Source organism: Protopterus annectens, chromosome 3.part0, assembly GCF_019279795.1.
Source record: "Protopterus annectens isolate FY-2018-M chromosome 3.part0, PAN1.0, whole genome shotgun sequence".
NCBI classification, from domain to species: Eukaryota; Metazoa; Chordata; order Ceratodontiformes; family Protopteridae; genus Protopterus; species Protopterus annectens.
The window spans coordinates 914240263-914254719 of NC_056731.1; the positions used below are offsets into that span (position 1 = coordinate 914240263).

A 14457-nucleotide genomic window follows, 5' to 3' on the forward strand; every position below is an offset into this window, starting at 1 on the left:
CAAGGTTGAGAGAAGAAGACATAGCATTAAAGAATACCTCTGCTGCCCTGCAGTAAGTGTTGGACTCTCATTTTTTCTGCATTCATTTCCTTCAATGTTTAAAATACAGAAAATGGTGAGCATACACTGCAGAGTTATATGGTGCATTTCTCTAACTGGGTGCGTTAGCAGAGTTGCATCATTCTAGCATAATGAGGCATCAGTATCTCAAGTTAGAGCATACCCAGGCAAGGCCAGCTGGCACATGGATGGCAGACTCCCATGGACTCCTTACCTAGTGATTCTGAACTAGCTGGGGATTAAGGAATCATCAGGTTGCTCAGTCTGCATGTACTCGCAGAGTCAAGTACACCTGGTCATGATGCAAAACGAAGATTTAAAATCTGAGATCTCACAGCAGATTTTGTCAATTAGAATTATCCGTATCATTCCATGTAGTTATGCATCAAGCACTGTCTAGTTATCAGAAACTGTTAAAAAATATGACTGATGACTGAAATGACATAGCTGTTGCTGACAACACCAAGGCACATAGCTCTTTTCAAGATGATAGTCTCAGAGGTTTTGCCAGGACAGCATTTCATGGTTTCAGCTTTAATGCTAATAAGATGCATGCTCTTTAACCCAGTGAAATTACCTTAAAACATTTATATTCCAATCAGTTTGTTGCTACAGCTACTGTACATGATTTAAGTGGAACTGCAGATTCCAAGTTACATTTTCACAAACATGCTTTGCATAGTTAGTGGAGATTAAATGGTATGATACTCTCAAACTGCAGCTGCTAAAAGGTATAGTGATGACTTGATTCCAATACGTACTTCTGTTACCATATTCATGCTTTAATACTGGGCTTGGATATGATACCTCTCTAGGTCAAGGACAGAAAAATAACGGAGAAAATGCAAAGAGGTTTTGCAAGACAAATATAGGAGATCAAATGTTTGCCTTACATGCAGTGATTGCAAGGAGTGATCGCAGTTAAGTATTGTTTATATTTAATAGAAGGATCAAATGTGATCTCATATTGGTCCCTAAACTGTGGAATATCAGTAGAAAAATTAATATATAGAATTTGGTGTGTTTGACCATATCTTGAATACTAGCAATGCTGGATTTCTGGATGATGTGGTCATTTATTCTTTTTTTATTTACACTATTATTGAATTATCACTTAAGACACATGCAAACATACATTAACAAAAAAGAAAACAAACCAATATTAACATTTTTTTACATTTACATACATTATACATCACATATCTTTTCTTTGTAATTATCATCACTCCAATTTAGTCGTAATGTTTAAGTATGAATTGGTTGTTAAGTCTGTCCAAGTTCTGGGTCTTACTTCCCTTGTATATCATAGTATAACATAGGATCATTTTTATGGTAAAACTGAATAGCTGTTTGTGTATTAGATGTTTTTTCTTAAGCTTTCCATATGTAGCAGGCTTCTACAGTATTGAGGTTTGCATGGTCATACCTTTTATTTGAGGGATTACAATGCATTATCTACACAAGCTGTATCATTGTTATTGTATATTATATGCCAAGAATGTTTTGCCTTTAAACTATACAACACGTCTGCTCACCTAAACTGGAGAACTGCCTGAAACCCTAGAAGACTAGTCAGGCCATATGTAACTCAACAAGCCCTAGCAATAGTACCTATCCATGCAAACAGCCTACAGTATACCAGCTGCTGGAAAACATCTAGACACATCTCAAAAAATCTTTGAAAGGAACTCTAAAAAACATACTGAAATGCAAAATTAATGGCATATAATGCAATTAATCCTTAATAGCAAAATGCCAAACTTGATAAGCACTTTCATTTGTATAATGAACTTCATAACACGTGATTGATTTAGTTAAGAGTCCTTAAGTAAACTATTATAGACTTCATGAATAGCACAACTGGACAATATAACTGATATAAGAAAATAATATAATATTTTGCTAATATATACAAGTGAACACCTAACAAAATAATAAAAATAATAAAGAATGTAAGCGCACATAACATTTGTGTTACTGGAAATTATATATGGGCAAGCAGTAAAAATAATGATCATCTCATATGTTCAATAGCTATTAATTCTAGGTTCCCACCTTTCATATCACCCAGAGCTCTCTCTCATGGATATGGAACTCAAGTTCATTAAACGTTTTGCAAACAACGCTGTGTTTGTAAAGGGCACTGTTGTTATTCCAGTTCCTAATAACACTGTTGTTTTCAGAAATATGCATTATGAAGATTTTAGAGGCCTGACCCACATAAAAATGCAAAGAGCTGTGTCACCGGCAACATAAACAACATATGAAGCACTGCATATGTACACATGTGCCTGTCCTTACTCTCCAGAGTCTTGTTCATAATAGGATGGGACAAAATTAAAACTTTTCTTAATAAACCTACATACCTTACATAGTCCACAAGCATATGCCCCCTAGGTTTATCAGTGTGACTTTTGTTACCCTTATTATGAATGCTGTCATTAGTACTTCTTTCCAATAAATTATTAAGATTTCAGGCCCTTTTAAAAATAAAAGAAGGTCTTTCACTCACCGGTCTCACCAAGTCTTCATTAACAAAGATCATGCTCATGCTTTTGTGTATTATATTCTTAATATTCAAATAATACATAATGTAAGTTTAATGCATAGCTGGAAAATATTCCTTATCACTAGGCGAAATTAATTGTCTACAACAGTAATGAGGCATATCTATAGGTTGTCCTTGCTAGTATACTCTGCACAACAGAGAATTACCAAAGCTGCGTGTTCAACAAAGGACTAAACCAACTCTCTTACTCACCTAATTTCTCCAAAAAAATAACCTCATCAGGGGTTATCTGGGAGTACAAAATATGGATGGATACTCTTAAAGTTCAAACAATGGTTTAAAGTAACACTACTAAATGACTGAATCATATGGACACTATTTTTTGTCAAACGTGTCTATTCCACGCACACACACACACACCCATATATATATATATATATATATATATACACATATATATATGGGATCTGGACACATGCTTGACTAGCATATGTCAGAATCACAAAACATCGAACACACATACACGAAAGTGCTTAACATCGACAAGCGCTTCCGTGTATGTGTGCCTGTTTCGTAGATCGGACTACAGTGCGGGTAAGGGAAAATTCCCTTTTCCCCACTGTAGTGTGATCTCAGAGTGAGAATAATAAAGTAAGGGAGTGTGGGGATGCAGGGGGGTGAAGCCCCCCTGCAGAAACGTAGATTTTTTTTTTGAACTACACATGCACGGAAGTGCTTTTCGATGTTAAGCACTTTTGTGTATGTGTGTTCAATGTTTTGTGATTCGGACATATGCTAGTCGAGCATGTGTCCTAGACCCATATATATATATATATATATATATATATATATATAGAGAGAGAGAGAGCATGTCCATGTATACCTTTCCCAGAAGTGATGCCGCTGTTAACTCCAGTAGGTATACCCATTTAATAAGTAAATAAGTGTCCATGTTAACATATACTAGTTTATTTATTTGCTTATTTATTATTGTATGCATTTATGTATTTATTTACATGTGTTTTATGGCACCCTTTTGTACTTCTGAGACACATATGTGCAAGCCCAAGAAACACAAAAAAGATGCAAAAATGCAGGACAGCAAATGTGAAAAATCATTGTATTCCTTCAAATTTAGTTTTTACATGGGGAGCAATCCCCCACACAACTCATACACACACACACACACACACACACACACACACACACACACACACACACACACACACACACAAACACACTCAAACGCACACACACCCATGTGGGGAGCAACCCACCACACACCTCAATTGATTTATACCAACTCACACATTAGAGGTGACATATATACCATGTCGCCTCTAAAGCAAGAGGTTTAAGGTATCACACAGTGGAAAGTCTAGCTTTGCTAGATTTTTCTTTTTGGTTTTGTACCTTAGAGAAAAGGAAATATTCCAAGAAACAGTAATAGTGGACTTAATATATTTAAGTCTGCATTTTGTTTGTTCACTCCTGCTATTACGAGACTCTTCCTAATGATGTTCAGAATTAGTTATTTTATTTTCATGCAGGAGTAGGTTCAATTGAGCCATGGCCCTTTCATGCTTCAGCATCTAGGACAGTACATGGGCATTAATGTTAAAATGTTAATAGCGTCACCTGCTGTCATTCCACTAACAGTATTGCTGTACTTGTAAATCAATAATTTGGGATATAATATGGCTGATGAGTAGTTACATAATTAGTGAAGAGTGAGCTATTTATTTTTATATGGGTTGAGGTCTGTGTTGTGTTGAATTTTGGGCACCAATGACAGATTGGACCTGTGCAAAATAAAAGCCCAAATTGTGCAATGAAGCCACAAAAACAGATACATCATTATATGATGCAATACCCCTCAACTGTACAGATTTTCACAGAATAGCCAGATTTTTGCCTCATATTTTCAGTCTGTTCCTCATTAAATTTGTGATTTCCTGGTCAATCACTCAGATGATCTGAGGACTGAAGTCACTAAATCATGATATACATTTGTGTTTCAGACTTCATATCCTTTGGAAAAATGCATGCAAAGACAAATTGTTTTATTCTAGCAACCTTCTAAGTTTATAAGAGAAATACTTAAAATCTGTCCCTATTTTTGGGCTTTTGTCTCCCCATTCTGTGAGGCTTTGTCCAGATTTTTGTGTGCTAAGAGGTTGAAAGATATGTATGTTGCATAAAATAGTTTGTTTTGATGTCCATCTAACCTGATATTTAACTTCACTAATGTGATATGAGTGTCTTGAACAGTCGTAGTCATCTCACCTCTGACATGACACAGCAAAGAAATGATATGAGTTAAATGCTTCATTTTATGCTCTCTTTGTTGTGAACTTCCATGTTTGACTTAACTACAAGCGTGCCACAGCAGTACTAGTTCAAGCTTTATGGGAAATAGGTGTGCATACCAGGTCTGTGTATGGAAAGTTAAAACAGTATTAGTCTAATCCAGACTACAGAGTTTATGTAACCCTGTTAGCATGTTGCTTCACAGCTTGAGCTACCAGTTACAGTTTCTGGATTTGCACGACAGAGAAGTGTTTATTCGGCATGTAAAGGTGAAGATTTATAGTTTTTTCTTCCTCCACAAATATGTAACCAAAAACAAATCTTTTGTAAGAAAATGAATGAATGATGATATACTTGAGAAGAACATATTTTATCAGCACCATTTAGAATAAACAGGAGATTATAATATTTTGGCTGAAATAGACTTTTGGACAAATCTTCAACCACCCCCATTAGCAGCAGATATAAAGCAAATTTAACTGTCAAATCTGTGGACTACATTTTACAGCTGTTGCATAACAATATCTTTCTGCTGTTGCAGGCATTCAAGAAGGCACACCGTGCACCAAATGCAAAAACAACTGGGGTCTGAAGTTTTCCATCATACTGCTCTATGTTTTATGTGCCTGCTTAACTATCACTGTGTCTGTCCTGGCATACAAAGGTAAGAATTTCTTCTGTCAGTGGTAGTTGTTTATTTTGTTGGTGTCACCCCAACCACATCTTCTCAGCTGTTAAAGTTCACTGTTCATGTCTTGTTTTCCATTGTCAGTATCTATAGACACAGGTAGCAGCAGTTCATTTATGTTTCTATACAAAATGAACCACCAGGAAGCATTGCAGATCAACTCACCAAACAGTACCCTCTTCCACCATTAATTACATATGACTGATGGAATGCATACAACTGGATCAATGCGGCAGCACTGTACATGAATAGCCCAGGTCATGCCTTTAGGAGGAAATATGTAATTCCACATATAATCTTATATAAATGGAGCTGTTGTAGTCCCTCTTTCCTAACAGCATACAGGGATACAGGACTGCCATGTTTCATAACTTAAAGTACCACTGTGAACTGTAATTATACAAACCCTATGCCATGCATAATGTAAATGAGGTGCTTGTCAGTGCACAGCATATGGTATACACAAAGACTGCTTTGGGTGCCAATTTTCTGCTATTTTTCTCTTGTGGTTCTATAGGACATCAGATGTAATGGATGGAGGTGAGAATACTGCTCCCTTTAGATCGCAGAGGTGGTGTGTGGAGGAGTCAAAAATATTTCTTTACCATCTCCTCCATAAGGATAACAGCCAATAGCTAAGTGTCTCATTATAAGACTGATGCTTGGAATAGTTTGGCGCAGGCTGTAACCTGTGCCACTAATGTCCCACACATAGGGTAATTGTGCTGTCAGCATTACAATGACATGAGACGCTCCAGTCCTGAACTCCTCAGCTGATGGGTGGATGAAGTTAAACAGCAGGCACTACCTATATAATGTATATAAGATTTATGTTAGCTACAAATATAACCTGGCATTGTGTGCTATCCACAGATACTACACAATGCTCTTTTTCTCTCCATAACTTCTGAAGAGAGTGCAGTGAATAGGCAGCTGTACAGGAGAAGACTGGAGCACCCAAGAGAGCACTGGGGTGAGTACAGTTGCTTCAGAATGTAAGCTTTTACTATTAAATGTAGTATAGATTCTGTTCCAAACGTATACGGTTCATAAATCACTGCCACTTCTGCGATGACTTCCATAGTTCAAAGGTAGCAGGATAAGTGGTGGACGTTATTAGTGAGTGTGTGTGTGTGTGTGTGTGTGTGTGTGTGTGTGTGTGTGTGTGTGTGTGTGTGTGTGTGCGTGTGTGTGTGTGCACCCTGCCTTTGCTTGGACAAGTTGCCTATGGTGTAAAGGTTGTGCTCCCACATTGTGATGATGTCTGTGAATTCACTTCACCCACCCCATGTGTTCTGATGATTTTTCCTTTGAGGTGTCTATCTCATTATAATAACTACAGCATCGCATGTGGGAAATTCTTATGAACAACATTTTTGGGGTGGGTGAACATCTGTTTTATTGTCAATCTTTGGCAATATACTTGTTTCTTTCTCTTATAACCTGTAAAGGACATGTATGGTTGAGCATAGTTTTTCTTTGTATATGTACAGTTTTCTCAGACATCTCACTACAGTGTCTAGGACAACAGTCTCCCCTCTTGGTCTGTCCAGGAATGCTCATCAAATTAATCTTTTGCCTTTCAGAATGCTGGTGTTGATGGCCGTTAGTTAAGTCCCCCTCTCCCTTGTCTATGTTAACAGCCTTGTTAAATTGTGAGGTGTGTTTATGCTAGTGTGAATTAATCATCTGACAAGTACAGATGAGCTTTATTTTTTCATTGTATTTCTCTGTCTCCCCCCCACCCACCCTCTTTGTTGCTATTTATTTCTATTGCATTCATTTATTTTGTTTATTATTTTGTTTCTGGCTATTTATTAATTATATGCAGCAGCATCAGGACCTGTACCCATACCTCAGGCAAGGCCTGACAGGTGGCAGCAGCAGTGCCATCACCAGAAGAACCCAGCACGGGTGGGTCCCAGCCTGCAGCAGTCCCCTCCACACCCCTTGCCCTACCTGTACCACACAGTACAAGTAGCCCTGCATCAAAAGCTGGGACTGTTGTTTCCACTTCTAGCAATGCCAGAGGCAGATACATCTTTGTCACTCACTGGCTTCTGACAGACATTGTCGAGGATCTAATTGACAGGAAGTTAGATGCCCAAATTGGCCAGATAGAGAACATCCACAAGCGACTCATGTATGTATGTGTCATTTTACATTTTTTCTCTTTAGTTATTTGATATTTATATGCAGCAGCAGCAGAATCCAACTGAAACCCATGGCACCATCCAGATCTGTTGCACTTTCACCAATGGCTCCTACATCATCACCAGTAACATCAGAGTCAGTGATTTCCCTAAATGCCATACTCACCTTCTCCACCCCATGACAGTACCACTTTCTTTCCTCTGTGTGTCTTATGTACCCTTATCTATTGCCATTTCACCACCTCCCTTTGCAGTCTTGTATATGTTAGACTGTGTGTGTGTGTGTGTGTGTGTGTGTGTGTGTGTGTGTGTGTGTGTGTGTGTGTGCGTGTGTGTGTGTGTGTGACCCTACTACCTACTCTAACTCTACTAGCTTTATCTTAATTGCATTATTATCATCCACAGGTTATCTTCTCTGCATATACATATACATGTATGTAACTGTGTCAAAAAACAGATGCTCTCACAAGCCTCATGACCCTGTAAGGCAGCCACATAATTTAATTCTCTTTCTGCATCTGTGTGCACAAGATCGCTGCTGTTCTTACTTCTATGGAGCCCAATCATACTCCTACATGTTTCTTCTCCAGTCCCTACTATGGCTGTAGCAGATGTGATGGGAATCGTATTTCCTTTAGTACTTATGCATGCATGTATGCATTCTCATCATGAGCTCATTCTAAGGGTGTTATTGCTCCTTTTTATTATTATTTTTTTTTTTGCTCTTAAGCAAGATGTTTTCTGCTGATGACATTATGTTTAATAGGCTCCTTTTGTTTCACACACTGTAACCAAAACCGTTGGTTCGCTTCACCCTTGTATACCGCTGATTCCAGCAAATGCTGTGTCCACTAGAGATCAAAAAACAAATCGTTGATATTGAATGAGCTGGTCATTGTGCACAGTTTACTGGTTGAATTCATTATTAATGAGCATCAAGACTCAACATATTTCCACAGTATTACTAGTTGCAATCACAGACACAGCATTTCTGAATCCCACAATGCATTTTTTAAACACACGTCCATCAAGAGAGTGGAAGATGATTTTGAATACACAGTGAGGCATTAGTACTTGCAGAAGATAAAAAGACAGGATTGTTTTGATTGTAAATGCTATTAGTAGCATATGCATCTGTTTCCATGCACCTACTGCTCGTCCCTACCAGTTCATCTTTATGTTCTATAGCCCTTCAGTTCAAGAGCTCTTGCTGTGCTACAGACCTAACAGAGAATCTTAAACTACTGGGCACTGCCTGTGCTTTCACTTTATCTTGTCCATAAATATAAATGCAATATTGGTGAGTCAGTTTATTGCAACACTGCCACTGTGCACAGTTTCTGCTTTGAACTAATGAAAATAACTGTAGCATTTACTAGTGCATATTGTAAACAGGTACTTTTGAAAATGGTTTCACCATTACATATGCAACTTACTCCTATCTGCACCCTTAGGCATGTAGCTGAAATGGGGATTTAGAATGTCTACTGGATGCACCAGTTTAATTCTCAATTTTTTTTTCTAAACTTTAACCAATTTATAAGTTGAACAGTATATTTCCTAGTGATTTAAACATACAATGAAATTTAGAACCGCATTCTTGTTTCTTTTTCTGTTTCTGAACATATGTACAAACTGTTTTAACAGAGTAGTTCTAAGCCACAGTTCTCCACATTTATTTATTTATTTATTTATTTTACATTTGTTGACCGGGATTGTCCGACTAAGCTGAAGATCCTTTTTATTTATTTATTTATTTATTTTACATTTGTTGACCGGGATTGTCCGACTAAGCTGAAGATCCTTTTTTCAGAGGAGGCCCGGGGAGAAAAGCTCCAACATATTATACAATTTTCATTATAAATTAGCATTAAACAGCAATGTTACAGGATTATTACAAGGCATTAAGTAGTAATACAGTGTGATACAGTGTCAATAACCAGGAGTATAGCAAAACTATTTCAAGATGTATAAAAAGAAATATGTCATTAAGATGAGTATAGTTTTTGGGGTAAGTGGTTACAAAAACCCAGTTTTATCATAATGTAGTTGCATGAAGGCAAGACAATTACAATAGAATGTTTCTCTGAGGCAATTTGCTTAATAGATTTTAGAAGACAGTAGAAAGAGTTGTCAAGGAAGATTAGAGAGAGCCAGTGAGAAGAGTGAATTAAGGGCAGAAAATAGATTAAGGTATGAGAAGTAGGGGATGTTTAAGGAGGGAGAGTACAGGGGCAGGACCAGTGACTTTTAAAGTGCTCTTTGGTGGCTGTCTTAAATTGTTTAGGATGTGTAAGGGTCCTGGTTTCTAGTGGGGCCCAATTCCAGGCAATAGTGGGGTGATAGCTGTAGATGTTGCATCAAAATTTAGACTTGGGTTCGTAGATTTGTAGTAGGTCTTGGTTAGAGGTTCGGACAGGTCTGGGGGAGAATAATGGGAGATGAGGGGGGATAGTGCTGGGCAGTAGGAAGGCTGGTATAGGATAGAATTGATGATCTGGAGCTGAGAGAGAAGAAGCTGGTGGGGTAATTCAAGCCAGTTTAGGTGTTTGAGAGAGAGACAGTGATGGGATTTGTAGGTTTGTTGGGCAGCAAATCTAGCTACCTTGTTGTAGGTAGATTCATGTTTGGTCAGGAGTGCTGAGTTAAGATTTGTGAGAATTTGAGAATTGTACATTAGACTGGGTAGAAGGTAGGTAAAAGAGAGAGAGAGAGTAATCTTGGCTTCAGAGGTAAGGAATTTCTCGTTACTGTAAAGGAGCGCTAGTTTTGAATGAGTCTTTTTGATACAGTTATTAACATGCAAGTCAAATTTAAGCTGATCGTCGATGGTTACGCCTAAGAGCTTAGTAATGGATTCTACCTGAATGGGAGTGTTATTAAGGGACTGTATGGAGAAGGAGGGTTTAATGTTGAACTTTTTTTTCCCACATCTGAAATTCTGGTTTGCAAATAATTACATTACTGACTTGCAGAACAGGGATATTTCCTTTTTATGAAGCATGTCACTAAGTTTTCATTCATAGCTTTCTGGGGGCTAGTACAGTATTGCAAGATATGATGACATTTTACATAAAATGGAGGCTAACATCTGCAATTATGTCCAACTAACAACATATATTTTATTTTATTAGATTCAAAATCAATGTAACTCTGCTAATAAGCGCATATACGCTGTAGAATATATGAAGATACAATGTTTATAACATTAAAACTGTTAACGGTGTGCATGTAAATATTATTTCAGTTTTCATAATTCCACTAAATTTAGTGAACCAGTTATTGACTTGCTTATACCTTTTCAACATCATCTCACCTCATTGTTTTTTCTGATTAAACCATTAAATTGCTTTCAAAAAAAGCATTTTTTCATAGCAGCTTGCAATGATCCTTTTAATCAGGTCAGTGGTCTTCAGAGGTAAATCTTTTTCTTCTTTTGGCTTTTCCTGGTTAGGGGTCACCACAGTGGATCACCTGTCCGCTCATGATTGGCAGTGGAGTTTTACAGTGTCGAGTTGCCAGCCCAGCACCCAACCTTCCACAGAAGGCACACACATGCACGGACTCACACCTAGGGCCAATTTAGAGTGTCCAATTCACCTACAGCATGTCTTTGGGATATGGGAGGAAACCAGAGCACCCGGAGGAAACCAACGTGACCACACGGAGGACATGCAGACTCCACACAGAAGGCACCCCAGCTAAGGATCAAACTGGAGAACCTCTTGCTGTGAGGTGGCAATGCTAACCGCTGCACCACCGTGGCCGCCCCGGTCTACAGAGGTAAATATGCAATGATAAGTGCGGTGCCTAGGCTAGTGTTAAGTTCTAAATTAATCAGTTTGTCATGAATGAACTGGTTAAGCTGATCAACAGAGCTGATTTGTAAAATAGCAATCTGGAAAAGGGGAATGGCACCAGGACCTTCAAATAAAGGCTTGTGGCAGTGACATCTTTATTGCAGTGTGTCGCTGGCTATTTTGACTGCACTAGTAGAAAACAATGAGTATACCGTGCTAACCGATGTAGAATTATATTGTGACTGAACCTTCAAAGGGTTTACTGCTCTTAATATCTCTTAAGAAAATCTTGATTTTTATTTAAGATCCTCAAAATCCCACTCCAGCTAGTGAATCAATTTATTTATTTAGGTTTGTTGACTGGGATAGTGGACTCATCCACAAGAGATCCATTTCAGCCACAGCCCAGAAGTTACAGCATAACAAAGTAAAAGACATAAGAGCATCATTTAATACACTGTTCTTGTATATAAGGTAATAGCACATTAGAGGTACAAGTACAAGCAATAAAGATGGTATATATTCTGTAAAAAATAGCATTAAGAGTGTATTGTGTTTGTAAGAGGATGGGGAGAAAATGAATATAAAAAATGAGATCAGGAAGAGGGGAGAGGTAATTTGGGAAAGGATATAGTGTTAATGTTGCTGATATAGTTTGCATAGAGAGATAGTCTGTGCTATAGATGACTGCTAGGAAAAGTGAGGGAAAAGCAATACATGTTATGGCTTACGTGAAGCATTTGTTTGAAGCTCTGTTTTGAAGGTGGAATAGTATGTCAGTTCTTTAATTAGTGAAGCCAATGATTTTTGAGTAGTTCTGTGAGGAGTGTGTCCCAGAGATTGGGTACAAGTATGGAGAGGGCATATTCAGTGGGAGAAAGGGAAGGTCTAGGTCTTCTTAGAATCAAGGCATTATTGGACTGAGAATGCAGCAGGTATAGAGTTTGTCTGATGGAATGTCTGTGACTAAGGGGACTAACGAATTCACTATATATTTTTTGTGCATTAGTCTGAGGAGCAAAAGATCAGATGATTCCTTAAAGCGGTGTCAGTTGACATGTTGGAGGGTGACACAGTGATATTCATTTTTAGGGGAGAGCAGCATAAACTGGCAGAATTTTTTTTTTTTGTTTGTTTTTTTTTTTTTTATTTACAGGGATCTGAGGTATTTCCCAGAGGTATAAACATGTAAAGAAAAGTAATATTCAAACTGTTCAAGCAGGGATTAAAGGATGTTTTTGCAGATAGCCTTTTCCCTCTGTTCAAGTGCAATCCAGCTGAAAAACATACATAAAAATGGGTTCCTATTACATGATCGAAGATGCATTCTGTCGAATGCCTCTTGATCAACCGCAAAATAACGAAAAGGCAAAATAGTGAAGCAGCTTTTAAGCGAATTCTTTCCCTGGGAAAGAATTCGCTTGGCTGCTTCCGTTACTTTGCCATTTTCGGCACTGTAGTGTGATCTCGGAGTTGGTAAATTTAAGTAGGGGGGCAAAGCCCCCCACTTTATGTACTGTTTTAATGGATGGTTTTTTGTTTTTTTTTTTGAACATCGATTTTTTTCCCTCTTGGAAAAAATTGCTATTTTGGGGTTTCGACATTGTAAGCCTTTGCTTACATGGCATCGATTAATCATCATTCACTTATTTCAGCATTTGATGATGTAATATAGACCCCATAAAAACATAAAATGACCTGTACTCAGGAACAGCAGAGCTATTTTCCAGTTCTTGACTCATCTAGAAACAGTTCATCCAATTCAGAGATATTCCTAAAGAAGGTACTAACAGTTTTGTTTATCTCTGCAATTATGAAAAAAATATTTCACTATTTTTGCATAACATTAAGTCAGTTAGTGGTCAGGAACATACTAAATCCCTGCAGCATTGCTACTGAGCCATTTATACCTCCATCACAGTTTAACATGGTGAGCAAGAGACAAGAAAAAAGTTGTAGTAGCTGATCTAAAAGGCAGGTGGCCACAGACATGTTAGGTAGCCCTCTGTATTAGAAAGAACTGAAATTGTCATCAATATTTTTTTGAATATGTAGCCTCCTCAAAATATAAAAAAATGCTAAGAAATATCCATATCTGCAAGCAGTGGAACCAGCAGGTATATTTGCCATTAAAATCAGTGTCAGCTTTTTCCCTTTATTGCCCACAGTACTGAAAGGATACTGCACTTATTACTGCTGGATCACATTGTAAAGCATAACCTGCTGTCCCAGTCTAGCTAGGGTTTAGAACAGGATCCATTAACACTAATGACCTCACTTACCTGATGGATGCACTATTCTCTTAGGAGTAACATAGCAGACTCATAGTTATCTTCAGTTATTAAATCCACACTTGTGATGCTGAGCTACACCCCAAACCATAGAATTAGATAGCTAATGTACTGTATCTTGCATAAGTCATTCTGCATAACTATATAGAATTAAAAAAAAAAATCTGAGCCCAGGATTGAAGCCTATTGCAGAAGACATCTTTTGATATAGGTAGTACGTCCATACATTGGAAGACAGATATAGTTGTCCCTAAATATACCACTGAGGAAACTAAGGCTCTTCCAGGTATTACAGACTGATTAGTCTGTGGAGCAGTACTGATAAATTAATGGAGACATCGGTTAACGATACTTTTGAATCAAACTTACATCAGATACTTTTACTTGACCTCCATCAACATGTCTTTAATAAAGGTTTTGGCTCTTCAGATTGAATTCATTCTGTGAAACTGTTTTCCTTGACAAAGATTCAATGTTGCAGGTCATTGTTCTTTATTTAATCATGACTCAAGCATTTGATAATATTATCCATCTGAAACTAGTTGCAAATTAGCTGGATTTGGCATTATTAAGCTAGAGTACGTGATGTATGAGTGATATGCATTTGATGATAAATATAAAAGGTCATTTAGGGCCATGTAAAGTT

The 14457-nt window shown here is 37.7% G+C and overlaps 1 protein-coding gene across 1 annotated transcript in view; it reads left to right on the forward strand.

Moving 5' to 3' along the window:
• The window catches only part of COLEC12 (collectin subfamily member 12), an 846619-nt gene that overhangs the window by 515959 nt on the left and 316203 nt on the right, over positions 1-14457 (forward strand). The window contains exon 3 of the mRNA XM_044065237.1: positions 5421-5543. Coding sequence (XP_043921172.1) covers positions 5421-5543 — 123 coding nt within the window. The remainder of the gene's footprint in view (positions 1-5420; positions 5544-14457) is intronic.